Here is a 24,006-nt window from a genome sequence, read left to right as displayed (position 1 = left end):
CCACACACACACTCGCTCTCTCTCAAATCTGTTTCTTTTTGTTTTGTTTTTGGCACAGATGCAACACCGGAAAGAGGATTTAGGGAAGTCCGCCCTTCCTGTGAGTAGACGGCCCCACCCACCTCCCAGATCAGAGACATCCTGGCTTCAGTGTAAAAATGGGCTGAAACCAAGGAAGGTGGTTTTCATTGTTTCAAGCATCTTTTCAAATGAGAAAGAGCTTTCATCTTTCATCTCTAAGCAGACCTGATGCCTCACATATGAAGATCCTGCCAAAGGCCTTTGCTGGCTCTTTTTGTAACTAACACCATTTAGTTTTCAATAAAGGACAATAATACACTGTTTGGGAGCCAACTTTTGGCCATGATCACAAAGACTTCATCTTCTGTCTTAAGTGTGATTATTGGAGGAAAGAAATGTTAAAGCTCAGGTGTAAGAAAATGTACTAATTAACAGGAATAAGACGTTACACTCCTTGCACACTGAGTCCTTCATCTAAGACAGCGCCCCCTACGAGTCCACCGTGTTATCATTTTCGTGTGTTTATTCTTTCCCTATTATTTTTTTTGGCTCCGGAGTGGGTCATCTTTCCGTTTTTAAGGATTATCAAACTTCCCTGATTCAATGACTCCTTTCACTTTCTTTTTTGCATTAACTTTAATGAAATGAAGATGCATGTTTGATCAATATTGTATTTAGTTTAATGTGATACTTTCCTCTTTCCCCAAAAAGTTCTTTCTTAATCCAATGGTCTATATAATACACGCTGCCTGAAAATCAGGTATAAATCTGAAAAGGTGTCACAGATAACATCGTATATATTGGCTGGGAAAATCAGACGATTTTAGTCCTTCTCCATGTGTCAGAGCCCAGATAGTAAATTGATGCTTTAGGGAAATAACGGACACGCTTGACTGTCCATGGTATTAGTTATCTGTTGCTGCACACATGTTATCCCCAAAAGTTAGCAGCTTAAAACTGCAAATGTTTATTATCTCACACAGTTTCTGAGGGTCAGAAGTCTGGGGTTAGCTGAGCAGGGTTGTTCTGGCTCAGGGTTTCCCCTGAGGTTGCACCCAAGCTGTCAGCTGGGGCTGCATCTGTCTGAAGACTGCTGGGGGCTGGAGGACCAATTTCCCAGTCAATCACGTGGTTGGCAGGAGACCTCAGTTCCTCACCATGTGGGCCCCTCTCTAGGGCGGCTCACCACACAGCAGCTGACTTCCCAATGTGTGTGATTAGTGAGGGAGAGAGATGGGAGCCCAGAAGTGACACACCATCACCTCTGCCCTATTTGCTATATTGCATTAGCCACACAGACCTCGTGTCATGGTGCGGGAGACTCACGTGATGATGGGACCACCAGCAGGCTGCGGTCACTGGGGCCATGGTGAAGGCTGGGGACCACACCCACTGTGGTAGGCTGTTCTAGTGATGGTCCCCATACATTGGTGCCGCACTAAGTTCACACCCTTGGGTAGTCTCTTCCCACACTAGGCTTGGCCATGTCACTCCCTGCAGCCAGTGGGACAATAACAAATGTGACACAGCAGAGATTTGAAAGGGGCTGGAGCACTGGGGCTCCCCCTCCCTGCTGCTTGCAGAACCCGTGGCTGGCAGGTGAGGCAGCACCAGCGAGCCTGCTGGGTGATGGGGCACATGGCTCCGCTGCCCTCGTCAACAGCCTCCTGATGGCCAGAGGTGAATGAGGACATCATTCATCACCCAGCCCCAGGCTGGACGGGCAGCTGACTGCAGACACGTCTGAGAGCCCAGTGGAGATCAGCTGAGCTAACCTGAAGCAGGAATGCCACCCTATTGACCCAAAGAATCAGGAGCTAAACAGATGACTTGTTTCAAGCCATTAAGTTTGGAACAGACTGTGTTATGCAGCAAAGGTCAGTTGATACAATCATCCGGTGGCCTCGGCTCTGCTCCCTCCTTTCTGATTGTTTCAGAAATACATGGCAATGTGTTGAACAAGCCCCTCACAAACCACACAGCACGCATGCCTGTTCCTTTAAGCAATGGATTATCAACCCGAGTGCTCCTTAGAATCATCTGGAGTTTTTAACAACGAAACATAACAGGAGAGGCACAGAACATCAGCCAGGGTCCTCCCGAGAGCCATAAACTCAGAGTCTATCGAGGGAGGGTATTTTTTAAAGGCTCACCTGGTGATTCTAATAAGCACCCAGGCCTGGGAGCGACAGATCAAAGCAGTAGTTTTCAGAACGTGGTTCTTGAACCAGCAGCAGCAGCAGCATCCCCTGGGAGCTCGTTAGACCTGGAAAGCCTCAGGCCCACTCCGGACCAACTGAATCAGAAGCTTGCGGCGGGGCACCGGCAGCTGTGTTCTTACAAGACTCAAGGTGATTGCAGTGCACCCTCAAGTTTGAGAACCACAGGTCTTCCATAGCAAGCACGCCTTTTCAGCCCCTTCAGCCACTGCCAGGGGCACTGGCTAAGAGGACTGAGGCCAGGCCTGCTGTCATTTGTGATATAAAGGAGCACAGGAGACAGTGTCCCTCTTCCTCATGTGACATATATGAGAGTCACATGTACCTGGAGCTACACAGGAGAGCCACACCAACACACAAAGGGTAACACGAGGGAAGCTGAAGGGCAGGGGACACCCTGACAATGTTATTGAACCACTGAAGCAACCAACCCCTCACAGCCGATACCCTGTCATGGGTGATATATTTTCTATTGTTTAAGCCACTCAAGTGATCTTTAGCATTGATATCATATCACCTTCAAAAGATCTCTAATTATGAGAATTATCTCCTAAATTCCGATGAAAACAATTTTAATCTCACTGAAATACATAAATAGATAAATAGATAGATAGATAGACAGGCAGACAGATACAGCCATAGAGCACACTGAAGGCAACTGAAAAAAATCACATTCCTCAAAAAACTAAAAATAGACTTACCATATGATCCAGCAATCCCACTCCTGGACGGATATCCAGAGGGAACTCTAATTCGAAAAGATACATGCACCCCAATGTTCACAGCAGCACTATTTACAGTAGCCAAGACACAGAAGCAACTTAAATGTCCATTGACAGATGACTGGATAAAGAAGCTGTGGTATATTTATACAATGGAATACTACTCAGCCATAAAAAAGAATAGAATAATGCCATTTGCAGCAACATGGATGGACCTGGAGACTGTCATTCTAAGTGAAATAGACCAGAAAGAGAAAGAAAAATACCACATGATATCATTCATATGTGGAATCTAAAAAAAAAAAAGAAAAAGAAAGAAAGAAAGAAAGAAAGGAAAGAACAAAAAAAAAAGAAGACACTAACGAACTTATCTATAAAACAGAAACAGATTCACAGATATGGTAAACAGACCCATGGTTACCAGGGGGAAAGAGGGTGAGAAGGGATAAACTGGGAGTTTGAGAATTGCTAATATTAACTACTATATATAAAATAGATTAAAAACCCAAATTTTTTCTATATAGCACAGGGAGCTATATTCTATATCTTGCAGTAAACTATAATGAAAAAGAATATGAAAATGAGTATATGTGTGTGTATGTATAACTGGGACATTATGCTATCCACCAGAAATTGACATACTGTAACTGCCTATACCTTAATAAATAAATAAATAAGTCATGAAGTTAAACAAATGACTAGAGACATCCAAAGTAAATGGTCAGTGGATAAAGCTGTGGTATATCTATACAATGGAATACTATTCAGCCATAAAAAATAATAAAATAATGCCATTTGCAGCAACATGGATGAACCTGGAGATTGTCTTTCTAAGTGAAGGAAGCAAGAAAGAGAAAGAAAAATATCACATGCTATCACTTACATGTGGAATTAAAAAACAAAAACAAAAACAAAAAAACCAAATTTATTTACAAAACAGACTCACAGACATAAAAAACAAACTTATGGTTACCAGGTGGGGAAGGGATTGAGAAAGGATAAACTGGGAGTTTGAGATTTTACAGATACTAACTAATATATACAAAATAGATAAACAACAAGTTCATACTGTACAGCACAGGGAACTATATTCAATATCTTGTAGTAACTTATGGTGAAAAAGAATGTGAAAACGAATATATGTATGTTCCTATATGACTGAAGTATTGTGCTGTACACCAGAAATTGACACATTGTAAACTGAATATACTTCAATTAAAAAATATATTTTAAAAAAAGTAAAGGGTCAGGAAGCTTGTAGACTCAAAAGGAGCTGCCTACCAACTGAGGCAGGGTGATGAAAGAATACAGTCCATTTTCTACTTTATACCCAGTGAACTCACAATATCCTAAACTTAGACAATTAAGGTAAGGGCCACAGGCATTTACTCATTCAAGAAATGATCATCTCTCTGCTCCAGTCCAGATGCTGCAAGAGGTACAGGGAATAAAGGGTGAACAAAATCAACAGATCCTGTCCTGAAGTAGCTCGTGGTGTACTACAGAGGCAATGCTGTAAATGCCATGAATAAGCCGTGTATTCAGGGTTACAAAGTGAGCAGCAGAAACACGGAGTTATCATGCTCCCCTGTGGGAGGGGAGGGGGTGGGGAAGCTTGCAGAGGAGAGAACGCTTAGCTCAGGGCCACGAGGCAGGTAAGATGAGGTGGGGTTCTGTGGCACCCCAGGCAGAGGAAACACACGCAGTACGGGATCTGGGAGAGAATGACACCATCAGGGACTTACAGCAGGATGACCACCTGGATTCATGGCCTGGAATGGAAGGCGAAGGGCTCTGGCAGAAGAGAGACTGGAATGACAAGCAGGGGTCAGGCATGGAAGGAAGGGAAGAAGGAAGGAAGGAAGGGAGGAAGGGAGGAAGGAAGGGAGGAAGGGAGGAAGGAAGGGAGGAAGGGAGGAAGGAAGGGAGGAAGGGAGGAAGAAAGGAAGGAAGGGAGGAAGAGAAGACTACATGGAAGAAGTTAGGACAGGAAGGCGAGGCCATGGGTCTCAGCAGTCACTCCCCTCTCTGGACCTCAGTTTCTCTGCATGGGAAATGGTTGGTGACGAGGAGAACAGGTGTCTGGAGCCGTCTAAGGCGTCAAGAGCAGAGGAAACATCTTCAGACCGTAGCCGGAGCCTTCGCAGAGTCAAGGGGAAGGGCAGGGAAAGGCCCTTCCCATTAGTTAATAAGACTAATCTGACCGGCCCCTGGTTGTTCTGTACGTCAACGTGTTTCTGTACCTCCCTGAGTCCTTGAAATCTAAGACGGGAGGTGTTATGCCAAAAGGAACAGGCATAATTTCCCAGCTTCCACCCAATTCATTCTCTTATGGCCCATTTTCTCAGGAATACAAGCTCATGAAAATGAAATTCAGATTGGCAAAATGACAAAAGTTTTGCATAGATGAAACTGTCTTCTCCATCAAACGCTTAGAAAACGACATTTTCTCAACATCGGGAAGGGCCCGGGAGGTCTTTTTTCACTGCAGTTGAATATGTAGTTTATTATTTAACATCAGTATATCTGCTCACTTACATCAGTGATCACAGCAGCTTACGATACAAACATATTCTCCTATTGCATCAGAAGTTGTTCTCTCAGGGGGAAAAGGAAAAGGAAGCCATCAAACTCCAAAAGACCTAAAATCTGCAGGAGGAGCTGACAAGTTTTTTCTGTCAAGGGCCAGGCCATCATATGTGGGCTTCGTGGGCCCCCTGGTGCATCGATTCAGCTCCGTGTGACAGTGTGGCAGCTGCCACAGGTGATGTCTGCACAGGTGAGCATGGCTGGGTTCCAAGAACTTTATTTACAAAAGCAACTGGCGGGCCCCTATCAAATTCTGCTACTATTATTTCAAATGACTTTTAGGTCATTTGTACAATAGCTTTAGCACAGGCTTTTTTTAAAAAAAGTTTTAAAAAACAGACTCTAGCGAGACCCCACCCCCGCTGACTCGCAGGGAAAAGAGAAGCCAGAGAGGGAGGCTGGGGAGCCGGGGACTCCGGGTGCAAGGCTGTCCGGGTCTTTGTGCCATGTGCTTACCTTCTGCCATGGCCTTGACATTATCCAGCGCGGGGACCACCCTGGGTCTCAGCTTTTCGTAAATGCTGCCTCCCAGCAATAATTTAACATCTAAATTCAAAGAAGCAGAAGGGGCGGTGAGGGTGGGTTGCACTGATTGCCTACCCTCCTACCGCTCAGTCTCTTCACGCTGCAAGATGTCCCTGCCTGGAAGATTCTCTGTAGTCTCTCCCGCCCTGAAATCCCCTTTCACTCCAGACTCCGTTCAGGCGTGGACCCTCGCCTTGGGGATTTCATCGCCTTCTTCAAAGCCCCCACACCAGTGGTGCCCCCCGGGAAAACTTAATCACCGCAGAGGGGTCCCTAATCTCTCCAGCTGGACCAGGGTTTCTGAACCCTGGCACGTCGACACTGAGGGCCTGATCCTTCTTTGTTGTAGGGGCTGTCCTGGGCACTGAGGGCTTTTCCCTGCATCCCTGGCCTCTACTGATGGATGCCAGCAGCGCTGCTCTCTCCTCCTCACCCCGTAGGGACAACCGGAATGCCTCCAGATGTTGCCAAATGTTGTCTCGAAGGCAATACAGCCCCTGGTTCCTGAACACTGGGCTGTGTGTGAGTGCCACGTGGGCGCGCAGGGACCGGCACCACCCACCTGTCCCTCTAGTCCCAAAGCCACTGGTTTCTCCGGTGGGTCCATTTCTGTCTCTAACGATGGACCTGCCAGAGACCCATCTCCTCTCCCACGTGGGGAGTGAAGACCGGGTGATGGTGACCGCAGGGAAGCAAAAGCATTCTTACAATAAATGCTAGGTTTTCCTCACTGAGGAACAAACTACACATTGTCAATAGCACTGAGGAACCACTGACCTGCTTTCCCCTGCTTTCACGCAGAAAATGTAGAAACAACTACTTCAGTTCTTCCTCCATGTTTTATGGGAAGTGGCCATAGCATCTTCCAGCCAAAACAAACAATTTGAGGCAAGTTTAGATTTTACTTACTGTCCAGATCTGAGAATGCCTTTGCCTTAGTGATGGTGTACTGGTCCAGTACATAGTCGATTTGCTAAACACAAAAACAAAAACAAAAAACTAAATGAAACCGCCTCTTCTCCTTAGAAGCCACAGTAGGAAGACGTTTAACACTACTTTATACAAAACAGATGAACAAGGTCCCACTGTATAGCACAGGGGACTGTATTCAATGGCTCATAATAACCTATAATGAAGAGGAATATGAGAAAGAATATATATACGACTGAATCACTGCTGTACACCAGAGATTAACACATTATAGATCAACTATATTTCAATTTTTTAAAAAAAAAGAGATTTAAAGGGAAAAATTATCCTGAATCAGAACATTTTTATAGGAAACTGGGTTCTCAGAGATACTTCTCCTATCTGACTCCCAGACTTCTTCAAAATACTCAAAGCTTATTGTCTTAAGAAATATGGTTTATTATTTCTCATGGTCCTGTGGATGGGCTATGTGGATTGCCTGGTTGGGGCCAGTGTGGCTGGGGATAAACGGACCCCTCTCTCTATGTGGCTTCTCCCCCCAAGGCCTGCCGGGTGTTTTCACGTAGCGGCCCCTGCAACGAGAGGACAAGAGTGGACCCTGCAAGGCTTCTGGCAGCCTAAGGTCAAAACTAGCACAAGGTCATGTCCGCTGCATTCTTTTGGTCAAAGAATCAGGTCAGAGGCACAGCCCAGGTTCAAGGGGTTGCAAACAGATCCACGTCTTGAAGGGAGGAGAGACTGCAAAGAATTCGAGGCCATTAGAAACCTACCACCTTAGCATCATTTTGTTCAGCAGTTATCGCTGATCTGGCCTCTGCTGGGGACACTTGCTCTTCCGTCTACTAGGTCTTAGCGGATCTGCTTCCCCGCAGCCTCTGCAACTTCGGGTATCACCACTTTTAAATAAAATAACTACTGCCAACCTTCTCGGTGCATCATGATTTACTTTTTCATTTCTCCAATTACTAGAGGAAAGCTGAATCTCTTATTGTGTTTGGGACCAGCTATATTTCCTCTGTGAATCGACTACTGACATTCTTTGCCCAGTTTCTTATAGATTTGTCAGAGCGCTTTCTTATACTTTGAACCAGATAAGTTTCCCCCAAAGTCATAACAATTTACTCTCCTTCTGAGATTAGGAAAGCAATTCCAAAGTTCACCAGCCATGACTGCTGCGTGTATGACTTTGCCAACTTTTTAGGGGGAACGTTTTACTTTGGAGTCGTTAGGATGATAGGTGGAAAATATGAACTTTTATTCGCAGGCTGGGAAAATGAAGCGTCCCTCTCTGCACAGGCTATGAAACTATTAATAAAACTAGCTTCTCTAATCTCAGTATTAAAGAAAGCTTGCACGCTTTGCTATTTTAGTTCCAACCACATATTAAAAAACTAGCGCCATATTTAACATGTTGGCATTTTTGTAGAATGTGTTCAATTTGGAAGAACACATCCCTGTGTGAGGAGGCCCAGGGATTCCAGCAGGCTCTTACTAGTGACTCTGATAAGACAGCATCTTTGTCTCCGCATGTAGGTTCCCACACGCTCAGCAGCATGTTTGGGCTGCTTTCTGCTGAGATATTTTTAAAAACAAGGTTCTGAATAGGCAGGGCATCAACATATTTCTGGGATACAGAAAAAGGATGCCCTCAAGCCACCCTGTCCCCTTCCCCAAAGACAGCTTGTGTCTGTGTGTCTCCTTCCCAAGGAAGTTTACACATGTATATAGGTATTAGCAAGTAAGTGTTCACAAAACAGAAAAAAAGACCTAAAAACAAAGTAATACTTCAATAAATAAGTAAATACACAAATAAATAACAATAAAATCTTAAAAATCATGAGACCCTTAAAATGGTTAAGTACTTTTATAATACGTACTATATGTTATACCTTAATAAAATAAAGAAATAAAATATAATAAAAACACAAATTCAGAAATTATGCTTTTATACTCTTTTGAAAATCACTTGCTAGGCCTTTATTTCTTCATCTGCAAAATTAAGAGACAGCATCCATCTGCATTGATTCATTAGGTTTCCAGAAGGTCTGAATGAGATTCCAAATATATGCAGGAACTCCAAAAGGCCCCAGACACAGAGCATCACAGGATAATCAGACCGTGGTCCTTACCCCTGGAGTGGTGTTTAGGAGCGTTCTCAAGTCGTTGAAATTGCTTTCTGCCAATTTCTGAGTCTTTCTGAGGTGAGTCCTCATGTGGTGGCTTGCCACAAAACCATAGGTGATGCCAATGCTGCGGGGAGAGCAGAGGAGAAGGGACAGCGTTTACTGAGGGCGCAGCGACCCTGTGGCCAGGTTCAGAGCAGCCTCGGGGCCCGGGGTTGGGGGGGGGTCTTCCTGCGCAGAGGCCCCTCCTCCCCAAGCCCAGCCCCCCACTGCCACAACCTTCCTGCCACAGAACCATAATCCACGCACCAGCCAATGTGACCCACGGAACAGGACTCCATCCTCTCAGAGAACACCCACATCCGTTCAAGAGACATTGTTCTGTTAAATACAAGCCTTATAAACCGAACAATGTTCACGATCAGTTATGGCAGAAACAGAAGTCACAAAGGTTACAGAGCAGCGTGTGGAATACAGTCCCATTTCTGTACAGATGGGAACACAGGTGCACACCCTCCACGCAGCACACACACAAACCCCACACGCGTAGCTCTGCTTCCCTCACAGAAGACTCTCAGCAAAAACACCCAAATGTTTTGTAAATAAGTTCCTTTGCCTTTTGTTTTTTTTAGATTCACAGACATAGAAAATAAACTTATGGTTGGAAGGCAGGAAGGGGATGGGAAGGGACAAATTGGGAATTCAAGATTTGCAGACATTAACTAATATATATAAAATAGATCAACAAGTTCATACTCTATAGCACAGAGAACTATATTCAATATCTTATAGTAACTTATGGTGAAAAAGAATATGAAAACAAATACCTGTATGTTCATGTATGACTGAAGCATTATGCTGTATGCCAGAAGTTGACACAGCATTGTAAACTGACTATACTTCTAAAAAATAAATATACACAAAAAATCCATTTCCGTTACTGAAAAAAAAAAAAAAAAAAAACCCAAATGATAAGAATGGTTTGGGCTTTCTAACGTTTTCAGTTAATATAATTGTCTGTTATTACTGTATCGTCCAGATTGAAAAGAAACATGAATTAATCTTGCATTAAAATGCTACATAAGAAGCCACACACAGCAAAGTACATACTGTGTCATTCTAGCTCACGTGAAATACAGAATCAAACACAACTCTGATGCTAAACGCCAGTGGTTATACTTGGGGAGGGGTGGATCGCTGTGCTCACTTCACGGAAATTCATACCTATGTATTTATGATATGAACACTTCTTTCCATATAAAATATACTTTGGAAAAGAGTTTCAAAAACACTACATGAAAGGCATCCTGCATGCAAAGTTCTACATGAAAATAAAAAACATTTTTTGAACCATCTGAAATGTCTACATTTAATCTTAAGGGCTCTTAATGTTGACTAATTACCAACAATTCACTGACTTCAATTAATTTGATCGACTGGTTTGTTTTTATGTCAAAGCCTTTAAACATTAAAAAGTTACATTTAAAATTGCTAATTGCCAAGCCCCCCCTCATTGGATTTAGCCTCTAGATGGCAGCAGGGACTCACATAAACTCAACACATAGGCTGTAGATGTTACCTGAGAAGTTAATAACAAAATTTAGTTTGCAACAAATTGTTAGTTTATAACCACTCAATGATTGGTGTCAATATGTTTTTAGAAAAATGTTTTGCAAATAAGAAACTTTGGGGAAAATAATTCTGATGCAGAATATGAATACTTTTGCATCTTCACCAAAAGCAACATCTTAGGCAGTATGCATTCATATATTTACAAGTAGGGTGGCCAAGTGTCCATTTTTGCACCAAAGGTCCCATGTTCCCAGGAAACCTCTCAGTCTTGGGTAAATGAGGAATCATTCACCCCAGTTTCGGTAATGAGTTATTCCAAGGAGTTCATTGCTGTTCTCATAAAAACATACTTTCCCTCAGCAGTATTACACAAGTGCTTTGGGTTTTCCAAACTAATCCTAAAAAGTCTATTACACAATGGTGAACAATATTTCTTATGGTTAACAAGTTGCAGTGGGACGTGTACTAGGGTAGAAACAGGAGACTTGGGTTCTAGTGCCACTAACTTACACTGTGTGAGCCTGAGAAAGTCACTTTCCCTCTGAGTTTCCCTGGCATCACAAAGCTAGAAACTCGATTAGATCGGTGCTTCTCAAACTGCAAAGATGAGGGGTATGGATGTTCACAAGGTATCTACGATTATTTTAAAAGTTTGGGTGTCAAGGACCACCTTTAAAAATTGCCATTTAGAATGACCACCTTGGAATACATTTTTGTCAGTCTTAAAGGTCTGCATCGGTATTTATGAGGTTGACATTACACCAGAGCAATGAGTTATTAAATGATACATTCATGCGAAATGAGGCCAAATGACCCAAAACAATGAGTTTGGTGTAGTGTCAACAGTAGGGAGGAAAGGCTGAGTCACAGCAATGTGCCTGGAGCTTTATTTACCACGCCAAATCTCAAACATTCCATACCATGCCAAGTCAGGATCGCCACCTGACCAGAAGATTTCACACTGGGACTCTTGTTCTCCTCCCCATCACGTCCAAATTATTCGTCATTCATCATGCTCCAGACTCATTTTGTCACATAAGAAGTCAAAGTGAACTTGGGAAGCAAACAGCAGGCCCAAGTCCACCTGGATGGGAGAACGCCTAGCCATGAACTCCTAGAGGGCGCGCCTGAAGTTCTGATGGGATATTTCTCACTTCGTCTCTTATTTTGTCTTTATTTTCACCTATGTTTAACTGCTCTAAAAGAAAGGTTGACTGCTTCTTTGTCAACTTTGGGTACTGAGGGTCTCTTGTTCACGGTGGGTGATCAGTGAATGTGGGTTTAAGGACTGGGCTTTGTTTCATTTGATCCATTTAGAAGATTAGCCATATGTTCGGAGTGTCCAAGTCAGAAACTGTCTTTGTTCCTTTATTGAATTAATGCCTTTACTCAAAAGATCATCAATCAGTAAAATAAATGAACAGCATCACAGCGCTGCAAAACAACACTGAATTTCAATGCAACATAGTTAAAAAGACCCACATTTCTGCTACCCAGTTATGAATCCAATTAAAATGAAAGCATAGATCATTAAAAAAAAACTGTACTAAACAGAATTCTGGGATAGAATTCAGCAACTTTCAAAGCTGATTTTCAAACCCATAGCTCATTGTAAATTTTACATTTAAATTAAAGATGGGAACATCAAAAGCCCACAGAGGCAGGCAGAAAGCATGGAGGGCACAGTGTAGGGTACCGACCTTTGGGAGCTGGGGGAGCAAAGATAGGGTGCGCCAGATGTTCTGCAACTCCAGCAAGTGCCACCTCGATGGAAGACCAGTATTGCCGGATCTTCCAATTATTTACAAAAATCTGGGAGTCTGGATTTGTATGTAAAATCTCCCATTTTCATTTTTAAATTTTTTTTCCTGTTTTTAAATATTAGCAACAAATCAAAGAAAAAAATTTTAAATACTACACAAATTGATGGTCTCCATTTATAATCTCAAATTTAACACTGCTATTTACACACAAATAGAAAATGAAAAAGTTATGCTTTTTGTTGCTGTTGATTTAGACATTCCCTATTATTTGATGCTCTTTAAAGCAAAAAGAAAAATTATGTGAATTAATGTTTTTGGGTTTTTTTTAAACAACTACCAATCAACTCTTAGGATATGAGGATGAAAGAAGTTCACCTCACACAAAAAGTGAATAAAATTTCAATCAAATGATAATCAAACTACTTTCAGCTCTCTCACATTTGACAGAAAAGCCTTCAAGTTTAATGCAGGACAACAAAATTTCCTGGAAAATTTTAGCAGAAGACAGGACTTTTTTTATGATATATTAGCACTACATCTTCTATATTTTATATGGACGGACCAATTTGCTCTCATATACACTTAGAAGTAAATATTTAAAGTTTTTAAAGAGTATAGCTAAACCTTTAAAATTTGTAGCAATTTGTTCTACCAATTTCTACTGACAATGAAATTAGCCAATAAGAGCCAAATAAATTTCAGTGTGTAACTGGTCTCTTACTTTTTAAAAATAATTTTTCAATTTGAGTATCGATTTTAAATAACTAGCCCTCTCATTAAGAAAGTCTCATGATTTTCAAGGCATACTGGCTCAATTTCTTTGCTAGAAGCTTGTGGCCACCAAGCCAGGAATTGATATCACATCCTAACAACAAAAATAAATGAACTTTGAAAACAGCCGTCTTCCTAAAATGACCGGGATTCAATTTTCCCTACAGTAATTAGTAGAAGCTGACTTACCGCACTTGGAAACTTAGAAACACCTCTGTACTGGAGAAATAAAGGCATGCATGGCTTCTCCTTTTCACCATTGCTTATAACCTTTATGAAATTCTGAAAAATGCAGTGATGACAGGTGCAAAGGAAAGTTGGCTTTTTCTGGAGTAAGACACATCTGTGTAAACCATCCACAGCGAGATGTGGAAATGTAATCTTCTGCTGATGGTCAAACAGGCTTACACAAACACATGTCAATGTCTGTGGAATTAAACATTCCACAGCTTGCCTTTGGAAAAGCCCAGAGAGAACACGACCACATATATTCTACATATAGGGAAGCTTTCTCCTTAACATCTATGCCTTTCTTAATTAAAAAAATTTTTTTTTAATTTTTAAAGAAAACAGAACGTATGAAATGTTAGAGTACTCAAGACTCATTTAAAAGCCAACCTCATTTTTAATTCTAACATTTAGTGTACAGCCACAAATTGGAACTGAGCCTGATTAAAAGGCAAGTGGACTACTGTGGGCTTCTGAGCGGAGTTTTAAAAAATCATATACAAAGATTATTTGTCAACAGAATCCAATCTCTGCTGAGGTCAACATAAGCCGGAGGTTAACACCTCCTTTTCTTCCTCTTTCTGCCTTCTGGTTTTGTTGGCATTCCTTCCCCTCTTATTTTATCTAATCTTCTGATGTGGGGACGTAACTTCCTTCTCCTTTGTATCTAATCATAATAGAGAAATCCTTGCTTTCGCCTAGTCTTTACTCTCACTGGCTAGTTTTGATTACTTGCAAACAACACACAGACATTATTTCAACTCATGATTTGAAGATACTTGCAAACCAGTAAGTGTTCAAGAAGGAAGACATCAAAATAGCTACTTAAATTTGAAAGCTTCAAGGCAAAGAAGTTTAAACTTCTAGTCTGAATTTGAAGTAAACAAAACAGTCTCAAATACTACTCTTATTTAGGCCTATTTATAATTCATATATAAATTCAGTGTTTTGTGTGAAATAAATTAGTTGTCAATGTGTCACTTAGCCTCAAATGGTTGATCAAATTTGGTTTAATTATACTGAAATTTAAAATTGTGATATTAATTAGTAAGTTTTACTTGGTTGGGGGAAAATATCTTAACTGAATGTGTTGGAGGTTACAGACTCACATCTGTGTATGTAAGAAAATTTAAGAATTTTCTAAATTAAAATAGACTCAGGAGAAAAAACTTATCTAAATTTGTTTGATGGGTCTGAGTTCTCAAGAATAAAAAATACATACAGCATTCAAGTTTCTTTCTGACATTGAAGCTTTCATATATTTTGGTATCTAAAACCTAATAAAAATAATGCAGTCAGTTCCGGGTGAACTATAACGCTTATATTGCATAATTATATGTAATGTGAATAAAAATCCAGTTTAAAAATAGAAGCCTAATACAGGACATATGCTCCACTAAAATAAATAACCCTCAAAGCCTATTATTATATATGTGAACATTTATTTGGGTAAATAAGTAACTACATGCAATAAAGACTTTTCCTGAAATTACATCACATGCATTTATATCAAGTGAAAACTATTAACTTGTTAAGTAAGTAATCATGCTGACAAGAACCCCTAAGGGCAAGTCTTTTCAAATGACACTTTGTCACTTGAGCCTCATCTTTGATGTCCATGGTGTACAAGGAGGGAGAGGCATGGCTGTCCAAGTCTTTGGATGCATGAAGGATGTAAGTTTCAGGCTTAAAGGAAATGCACAAGGGGCTTTGGGCTATACCTGACATTTCTCTGGCGGTTGGGGAGGAGGTAATTACTCCTCTGTGCATTCCTGAAAATATTTCAAATGCAAAGCAGAGAGAGAGGGGACATCTGGAATTACCATCAACCTGATCCTAAGCTGCTTTGCAGAATGCAAAGTGAAGAAACAGATTCAAATTATGTACGGAGAGACAGAGGTAGAGGCACACAGGGAAACAGGAGTTGGGGTGGTGGGTAGAGAGAGAGACACTCACATCCCAATCTTGCAGAGAAAACACACACAACAAAGCTCCCTGGTGGTCAAACAAGGGTGCGTGAAATGAGCTAACACTCAGTTGTAATTTGTTAAAGAGCATATTGTTAAGGTCTATTATTTGACTATTTTCAGCAGAAGTTATGCCCTTGTTCAAAAAATGACTTCCCTGGAATCAGCGGCAGTGCATTAGCTTCTGCTTTCTGAGGAGATTTTTTCGGTTGTTCAGGGTTAATTTTTAGTGCACCTAATTCAGCAGGTAATGCTGAGCATGGTAGGTCATCTAAAAGAGACGACCACCAGTTTCCTTCCCAGAGGTCGGACCGCCGCGTTGCCAGGGTCCTGGCAATCTTTCCACATGTGCTCTGTGCAAATGTAAGAAAGTGCTTGTGCCCTGACTTTTTTGTTTTCAATCACTGACGCTGTGTTCTACACAGGGTCTGCCACCTGCTTGTCTCACTGCATCTCACTTGGGGACTGTTTTATATCAGCAAATCTAGAGCTGGCCAGTGCTCTCTCCCCTGGGTATACTGCATGCCGCTGAATGGTCCCCCTGACAGCATACATCTTACCAGGCCCCTACTGGCGGCCACACTTAAAGACTCTTCCTCTTGAGTTTGCAGCTAGAGCTTTAGAACTTTAAATTGTTCTGCTCAATTCTGTTTTCTGCTTAAACTCCCCAATATCAGTTATTTAGCAACTTGAAAAATCTTCCTCACAGCTACTGAGAAATGCGGTAGAGACACCTCAGGGAAGAGGCTGACTGCCTCTCCTCGCTGTCTCTGTGTCTCCTTAAGGCATTATTCATGTCATAGGCACTTTTTTTTCCCCTGGATTTGACACATCAGTTGAATGAATGAGGAAATGTGAAGAGAGGACCAAATATCCCAACCAGAGGGCCAGTACCATGACGCAAACTCCTCAACCAAGGAACCTGATTTGGACCCAACTTAATATCCTTGTCCTAAAAGCCGGGCACGTCCCATTTGTCACTCAACTGGAAAACTTTTGGCAGCAGTAGGAGCTGCAGAAGAAACACCATGAAGCGTACTCCAGGCTTCAAGAGAGGATTTCAGCTTAATCGCAAATTCTAGAAGACTGGGTATATGATGAGAAAATTAATTCCATTCTACAATATTCTCAATTTGCCAAATTCAGGGACTCTACCCGTCCTTCAAGACACCTACGATGTACAAACCAACTAGCAAATACTTGCTCTGCCCTCCTGCCTGCTGCCTGGCTCTAGGGAGCTACTCAGAGGAGGGGGTGCCGTTCTGGGAGGTGAACGCTTTCTGCGGCCAGAGGTGTATCAGGATGTCTTCAAATGAAAAACTACCAAAGGGCTGGCTCATCACATAAGCTAGAGCAGCTTGGTTACAACGCTAACTTCTGCTTAAAAGTGACATATTTTTGAGCTGTCCTGGGCAAGCATCTCTGTCCTCTCTTTTCTGTTTTGGGGTTTTTTTTAGTTTTTAGTTTTGTTTTTGTTTTTGTTTTTGTTTTTGGTGGTTGTTGTTTCAAACTCATGGGCTTAACAGTTAAAACACGAGACATTTCTCATTGACCTAAAACACCATCAGCTGTTGTCCAAGATTCTACTTGCCTTATAAATATACAAATCACCAAGAGGGAGACTGCAAAGTATTTCCTAAGGTAGGTGCCATTTTTCTTCTGTCGCTGGTGCATTTCTCCACCACACTTGTTACAGCAACGACACACGCTAAAGAAAAACCCCACCAGGGGCATCAAGATAATGAACAGCAATCCCAGGGCAGCACAGGTAATAATTCCGATCTCATAGTAGATAATCTGCAAGTCAAACAAAAGAAACAGCACATGCTGTAACACAAAATCACACGTAGAACATTCCACAGGGTACACATTTCATGCTTTTTAACCTATTTGCCATCATGAGTTAAATTGTAAGGAGTGTGTGTGTGTATGTGTGTGTGCATCCATTCTGAAGATCCTTCTTGAAACAGAGGAAGCAGACATTTGAGTTATCAGAACATGGGACCAAGCCATTACTAAATTCTTTCAACTTCCAGGAAAATATCCAAATGCAAGGCCAAGCTGCAAGTGAATTTCAGCCTCAAAGGTATTTTGTTTAAATGGCATGACAAATTTTGGCAGGAATACTTGCATAATGAATAACCTACACCAAGGGTGCTTTTCACCAGATAGAATTAATAGTCATCATTAAGGATTCAAAGCAGTTTGGACTGGATCAATTAATGATAAATTCATAGTTAGTTGCAAAAGAGTCTGGAATATATCTACATTTAGGAAAAAGGCTCAGACTTTCCGAATCAGACATGTGAATCACAGGTGACTCAGTTTCCCCATCCATACACTGGGAATAATAATATATACTTTGTAAGGTCACGGTGAACGTTACAGATAATCTGCGATTAGCAATAACGTACCAAGTACCTGGCACGGAGCAGATGCTTAATAAGTGAGGCTGCGCTCGGCAGCCTGTCTCAGATCGTTCCTAGGTTCCTAGGTTCCTAGGAACTGGCCCAATTGCTAGATACAATCACATGACCTAAACATATTTTCCTGGCTTTATTCCAGGATAAAAAAAAATTAATGCAACTGGATAAAACTTGTTCTTGTTCCAATCCATGTCTGCAGTTACTCACATTTTCATAAAGCAAGACATTTTTAAAGAATGATAGGAAATTACAGGTTGGCAGTTTGCAGCTATGGGCCAGCTAGATAGCAATATGTTCTGAAGCCAAGCTGAGCAAAGCGAAACAAAGCCCAAGGCTCGTTGCTAGAAGCACATGTGATGTCTTGGGAGAGAGCACTGAACTTAGAGTCAGAAGGCCTAATTAAATCCCAGCAGCGGGCTTCTCATTCTCTAAACTGCGAAGCGCTGCATTGCTAGCACTAATGTCACAGGCATATTGTAAAGGACAGCTAATTAAATAATGTAATGTGTCAGCAATTAGCCAACTTCCCAGCACGCAGCAAATATTCGATCAATATTAGCTAACTCTGTGGGCAAATGCTTGTAAGTATTAAGCCAGGTGCACATGGCCCTTGAGTATTATCTACTCCCATATTAAGGTTAAAATGCTAAAAAAAAAAAAAAAAAGGGAGAAAAAAAGTGATTAAATTTTTGCCACCTTCATCACTTACACACTCTTCCTTAAACTCAGCCCGACACTGCGGCCACGAAGAGTCACTATTTGCTGGTGCGTAACCCGGCCTTGAGGACTCACATCACTGGCTAATAGAGAAACCAACCCCAGACACTCTTACTTAGTTTGCTTTCATTTCTCAGCAAATATTCTAAATCGTTACTTAAAAAAAAAACAAAACTGTTACTATTTTAAAAGGAATTTAAAATCCTTTCTGAAGCCCGAGACACTGAACCCAAACCCAGAAGAGAAAGGTGTATTAAAACGTTTTAAATGTGCTCTTTAGCTCCAAATGCAAATTTTATGTTTTATGTACAACTTTCCCAATGTTTCTGACTAAATATGAGGTCAAACAGAGTCAGGAACAAGGTACGTCATTTCCAGAGTCCCCGTCTAGGCTGAAGTCTGGCCAAGGTCTGGCAAGGACCTCAGTTATTTCCTGATATACCAAGATCTCCGGAGGCCTTTGTGGACTGTGTTGAAGAGATCAAGATTTAAATTTGCCGAGATGGGTGGCTATTCTTTCATGAACCACTAAAGCTGAAATAGAAGATGAAAGATGATGGAAGAAACAAAAGAGAAACAAGTAATTTTAAAACCATCACAGTGGAGAGGACAGTGACCAGAGCGTTCAGGCCAAAGCATCACACCACTCGTGGGCTTTAGACAGAGCGACGTGAAACAGCGGCCAGGACTTTACCTTCAGAGTCAGGACTACGTTTTCTGGCTGTAGAAGTCAAAGCCGTTGTGCCCGCAGAGGCAGCATGCAGTGAGAAAACAGAAAAGTTACTGGAGTGATCAACCACCACGAAGAACATTAATACCCGACACAGAGAAAATCAAGGGGGAGAGGACACCAGACAGGAATGTGAAAGGAGTGTTCATCAGAGAAACGGTGCTGCAGGTGGAGTCAAGTTCTAAGGCTCACGTTTGAATTCACATTTGGATTCCTTGAAAGGTCCTTAATCATATGCTAATCAGTCATGGACCAGGGAATGGGAGGGAGAGCTACAAATGCTTAATGCACTAACCACATGGTCTCTGTAAAAGAGAATCAGCAGCTGCCTAGAACCCCAGAGCCCAAGGCACCACCTTCCAAGTGCCCTTTCCAATATGAAGCTCTGATGGGGCATTCCCCTGCTGAATAGCATCCCAGGGGCTCCCACCACGTGGAATTCACACTCCTCCACGTGGGCCTCTGCTGCCCGGCTGCACGTCCTGTTCTTCTTGACCAGTCTAGTCCCCAGGAAGCGTCATGCTCTCTCCCCTTCTTCACTCTGGGCTCCCTCCTGCCACCTCCTCACCCAGAACATTATTCCCATCACTGCTCCCCTGATGAAACTCAAGTCTAAGTTTGGACGTTGCTTCTTCCAGCAAGTCTGTCTTGATAACCATGTCTGAGTTTGCTGTAAATCCTTCCTTCATGGAGTCCTACACTTGTCCCTTCATGGCACTCACCTGACTTAGGGTGACGGCTCCCTTGTGGCCGATTCCTGAGCCTGCTGCAGCCCCAGGGGAGGGAGAACTGTGACAGTCACACTCCCCGCTCTTTCCCGGGCACCCACCAGGGGCTTGGCAGATGACAGCTGCCCAATTGCAATCAGATACACTAGTGAATTGAGGGACAGTGCTCCAATTAATCTCCCATTACCACTCCCCCGGGAACCTTTTGAGCAGTATCAATAACCAGCCGACCCTGACCAACTACATAGGAGTCTCTGGGGGACAGGTCTTGGCATGGTTAAAATGCGACTCTGAGCCTGAGTTACCATGGCGACAGAATGAGGGCGATGCATGTTCTGTGCATTATTCTGTTCTCAGCACTTGGCATGTACTATTTAACATATATTAGGTGGAAGTGTCTGCCGGAGTAAAGCTCAATCAGTAATAATAATAGTAATAATAACGCACGTCAGCATCATCTTCAGCCCTAAACTCCCGGGAGCCTCAGACAATGACGCGGTCAGGGACTATCTCGTACTGCTTCCTGTCTCAATGCTTTCTGAGATCCCAAAAGATACCTCCCTTACTGGGGGGAGGAGAGTGTGTTCTTACACACTTACTTACACACTTAAAGCAGCTTACCCTCTAGGAGGGCAGGAAACAAGGAACCAAGGCATGTGTCTTTCACAAACGTGTAGGGTGAGTTCCAAACATGGCGAACCCACCTGGAAAAAGCAGCGGGGCTGTGTCCCAAGCCCTGTGCCTGCCCCCGACGAAGCTCCACCTGGAACGATGGCCTGCCATTTACTACGTGCCGAATCCCTACCCCATGACTTGCAGCACGAGTGAGGTTGGGCAAAGCAGCCTTTATCAGAACTTCTTATATGATGTGTATCTCTCTCTGGGCTGCCCCCCGGCTCTACTGTGTCAGTCGTCTAGGGCTGCCGTAACAAGTACCACTCACTTGGTGGCTTAAACAACAGAAGTTTATTTTCTCACAGTCCTGGAGGCCGGAAAGTCTAAGATCAAGGCGTTGACCGGGTTAGTTTCTAAGACCTCTCCCCTTGGCTTGCAGGTGGCCATCTGCTTCCTATGTCTTCAGATGCTCTTTTCTCTGTGTGTGTGTCCTAATTGCCTCTTCTTGTAAGGATCCCAGTCAGAGTGGATTAATGACCCCATTTTAACTTCATTACTCCTCTAAAGACCTCATCTCTAAATGCAATCCCATTCTGAGGTACAGAGGATTAGGACGTCAACATACGCGTTTTGGGCACAGTTCAGCCCATGACATCCACGCATCTACATGTCTTACCCCACTGCCTCCTTTCACCAGCCGCAGATTCTTGGATAAAGACCATCCTTCCACACATCTGCACCCCTACCATGCATGGCCTCCAGTGAGTACTCCCTTAATACTGATTAAATGAATACATTACACAAAAGAGAGAAAATGGGAGTAGAAGAGGCCCAGAATCCTGAAGTACTACTTCTCACACTCAGCTGAAGTGGAGGAAGCAGGTGGGTCTGGGAAAAGGAGTCCCATTTCCCTTCCAAAGTCAGGCCCACCCCTTGGAACAAGAGGTCTGTACGGCTGACTGCTTCCTAACTTCCTCATGAGGAAAGCTCATAAAAAGAGCGCCCGGCAGAGGATCGCTGACTCTCAGCCCAGGCTCCTCGGCCCCCCAAGGCTCACCAGGAGGTGAGACTGAGCTCAGAACAAGGACAGCTGAGGGGACCCCCGACGGCCACTCACCTGGACAGATCTCACCTGTCCCACTGCACGTATTAGAGCCAGTGGGCACCGGCCAGTATAGGAGATGCTGTTGGTGTCCACCCATGTTCCCCAGCCTTAACCATGCCAGTGTGCCTCCTCAGACTTCCTACTGCTGCCATCTGTGCTCGAAGGCATCTTCAGGAGCCGTGGGAGGTCAGGGGTCAGAGGGATTAGCACTGTCCCCCACCCCCAGCAGCCCTTAACCAGTGCCTCTTGGGTCTTGGAGTATAGATACCTCAGCTCTCTGACCCTCCCTTGGGCTAATCCGGAGGCTGGTGTCCTACAGGGTGTCTTGCATCTCCTCCACAGGATGAGCTCTGTCGCCCCCTGGGGCAGGTGGTGGAATGGCACATCCTCTATAGTGACCCTTCCTCCCCTGGGTCACCTCCCACCTCCCAACCAGTGCTCCCAGCACCTCCCGCATAAATGACTTGCCCTGGAATCCCTGACTCTGGGTCCGCTTTGGGGGACACAGACTCAATGTACCCAGCATTTATCTGACTAACACCAATCAGAAAGCTCCCCTCCCAAGGGGACCTGGCTTCTTCGGTGCCTCTGCTTAACCAAGTCCCTCTTCCTTAGCTATCAGGAAAATGTGACCCTATTCCACATCTAAGGTAGGATTCAGTTCATTCACGTGGGTCCAGTTCTGTCTCCTTTCCTCACTTCACCTCCACCCCAAAAGTTTTTATCCACTATCCTAAGAAGGAAAGGAAATCAGGAACTGGGGGGGGTCCCCGATTTTACAGGAACTCCAGGTCTAATACCAAGCCAACCACAAAGGACTGGTCCAACTAAGAATCCTGCCATGGACAGTGGCAGCCAACTCGAGCTCATGCTGGACAGGCTGCTCAGAGTTGCCTCAGGGTCTAAGGACCTGGTCCTCCAAGGCTTGGACACAGAAAAAGCACAGCCTCCTGCCCCACCCATTTTTTGGCAGAACTAACTGGCATTCAGGCTGGACTGCTAATGGCATGCTAATTTTTAATATAAATATAAAAGCTACAATCATTTTATTCTGCCCAGAGAGAAGGACAAACATGCTTGGAAGATATAAATGAAGCCAGTGGCATTCAAGAATGAAGCTGCTTTCCACGGTACTAAGAACAGTTGTTGGCACCAGGGAGCGACTGGCTCATCCTCTTTGATGTGTGTAAATGGCTTAGGGACGAGGCTTTCCTCTTTGGCTTCTACATTTACTTTCTCTTGAATATCATTATATTGCAAACTGAGGATACACAGCCGTTGTTACCACCTCTGGAAAAGACTTCACCAGCCCTCCTGGTGGACGCACTGCCTTCACATCCACTGGGGACACTGTCATTCACATTTGTTGTGCTGGCCATTAAAGGATGTCCACTGGTACTTTTACTGTTGTCTTGATGACACCTTCATACCAGGAGAGGAGGAACAAGGTGTCTGACCCTGTAGGACTAAGAGCTTGACAAACAGATTCAACTTTTTTTTTTATTATCCTAACCTTCAATGCAACAAACATTCATCTGTTTGTTTCCCTGGCAATCTACACTCATCATCAGCCAGAATCGAAAGAACACATTCTTCTGTTAAGTTAATCCTAGAAGCAAACGGAGTGAATTAGCAGCACCTTGGTATTAAGTAGAGACATGCAAGGTACCTGGATACTTTCTGCAAATACTGCACACTTATCTGAGCGAGGCCTTCAAGGCCCTCCCCTGAACTGGCCCCAGCTCATCCATCGGTTTGGCCCATGGGCTTCCTCCTCTCACACCTCGTCCTCTGCTCCCGTGGTCCCCACTGCCTGGAAAGCCACCTCCCCACTCGCTCCAGCCCTGCTTATCTTTTTTACAAGTCGCAAAGTGACCTCCTTGCAGAAGAGCTTCTGGTCGGAATTAATTATTTTCCCCCTACAAATACACATGCATATGTTACAAGTACACATCCCTGTTTCTAGGGATGGTCGAACAATTCATGCAGTCACGGAGTATTCTCTCCTTAGCTAAAAAAGTAGCATTAAGACTTCCTTTAAGGAAATTTTAGTTTCTCAACAACATACAGCTTGAAAGATGAATGTTTCTGCAAGTGTTAACTTTCGAAATTTTTGCTGCAGTTCAAATAGTATTTATAAGGCGTTTCCACAGTCCATAAAACTCAGCCAGAAAGGTTACTAAATTCTTAAATAACAGGTTGTTTAAAGATTTACTTTCAAGTGAGTCAAAATTTTGCTCATCCTTATTTTTTAT

General features: G+C 43.2%; 1 protein-coding gene across 10 annotated transcripts in view; it reads right to left on the bottom strand.

The window, feature by feature from the left end:
* Window positions 1-24,006, bottom strand: part of PROM1 (prominin 1) — a 144,116-nt gene that overhangs the window by 39,624 nt on the left and 80,486 nt on the right. For 9 of the 10 annotated variants that reach the window (XM_074349990.1, XM_074349988.1, XM_074349991.1 and 6 more), the window contains exons 4-8: window positions 19,268-19,294; window positions 17,022-17,227; window positions 9,136-9,256; window positions 6,986-7,049; window positions 6,008-6,097 (exon numbers count right to left, since the gene is read on the bottom strand). In XM_074349990.1, the coding sequence (XP_074206091.1) occupies window positions 6,008-6,097; window positions 6,986-7,049; window positions 9,136-9,256; window positions 17,022-17,227; window positions 19,268-19,294 (508 nt within the window). The remainder of the gene's footprint in view (window positions 1-6,007; window positions 6,098-6,985; window positions 7,050-9,135; window positions 9,257-17,021; window positions 17,228-19,267; window positions 19,295-24,006) is intronic. The other variant, XM_074349994.1, reaches the window with a different exon arrangement.

Source organism: Camelus bactrianus, chromosome 2 (genome assembly GCF_048773025.1).
Source record: "Camelus bactrianus isolate YW-2024 breed Bactrian camel chromosome 2, ASM4877302v1, whole genome shotgun sequence".
In the NCBI taxonomy this organism is placed as follows: Eukaryota; Metazoa; Chordata; class Mammalia; order Artiodactyla; family Camelidae; genus Camelus; species Camelus bactrianus.
This window is presented reverse-complemented; position numbering and strand designations above follow the sequence as displayed.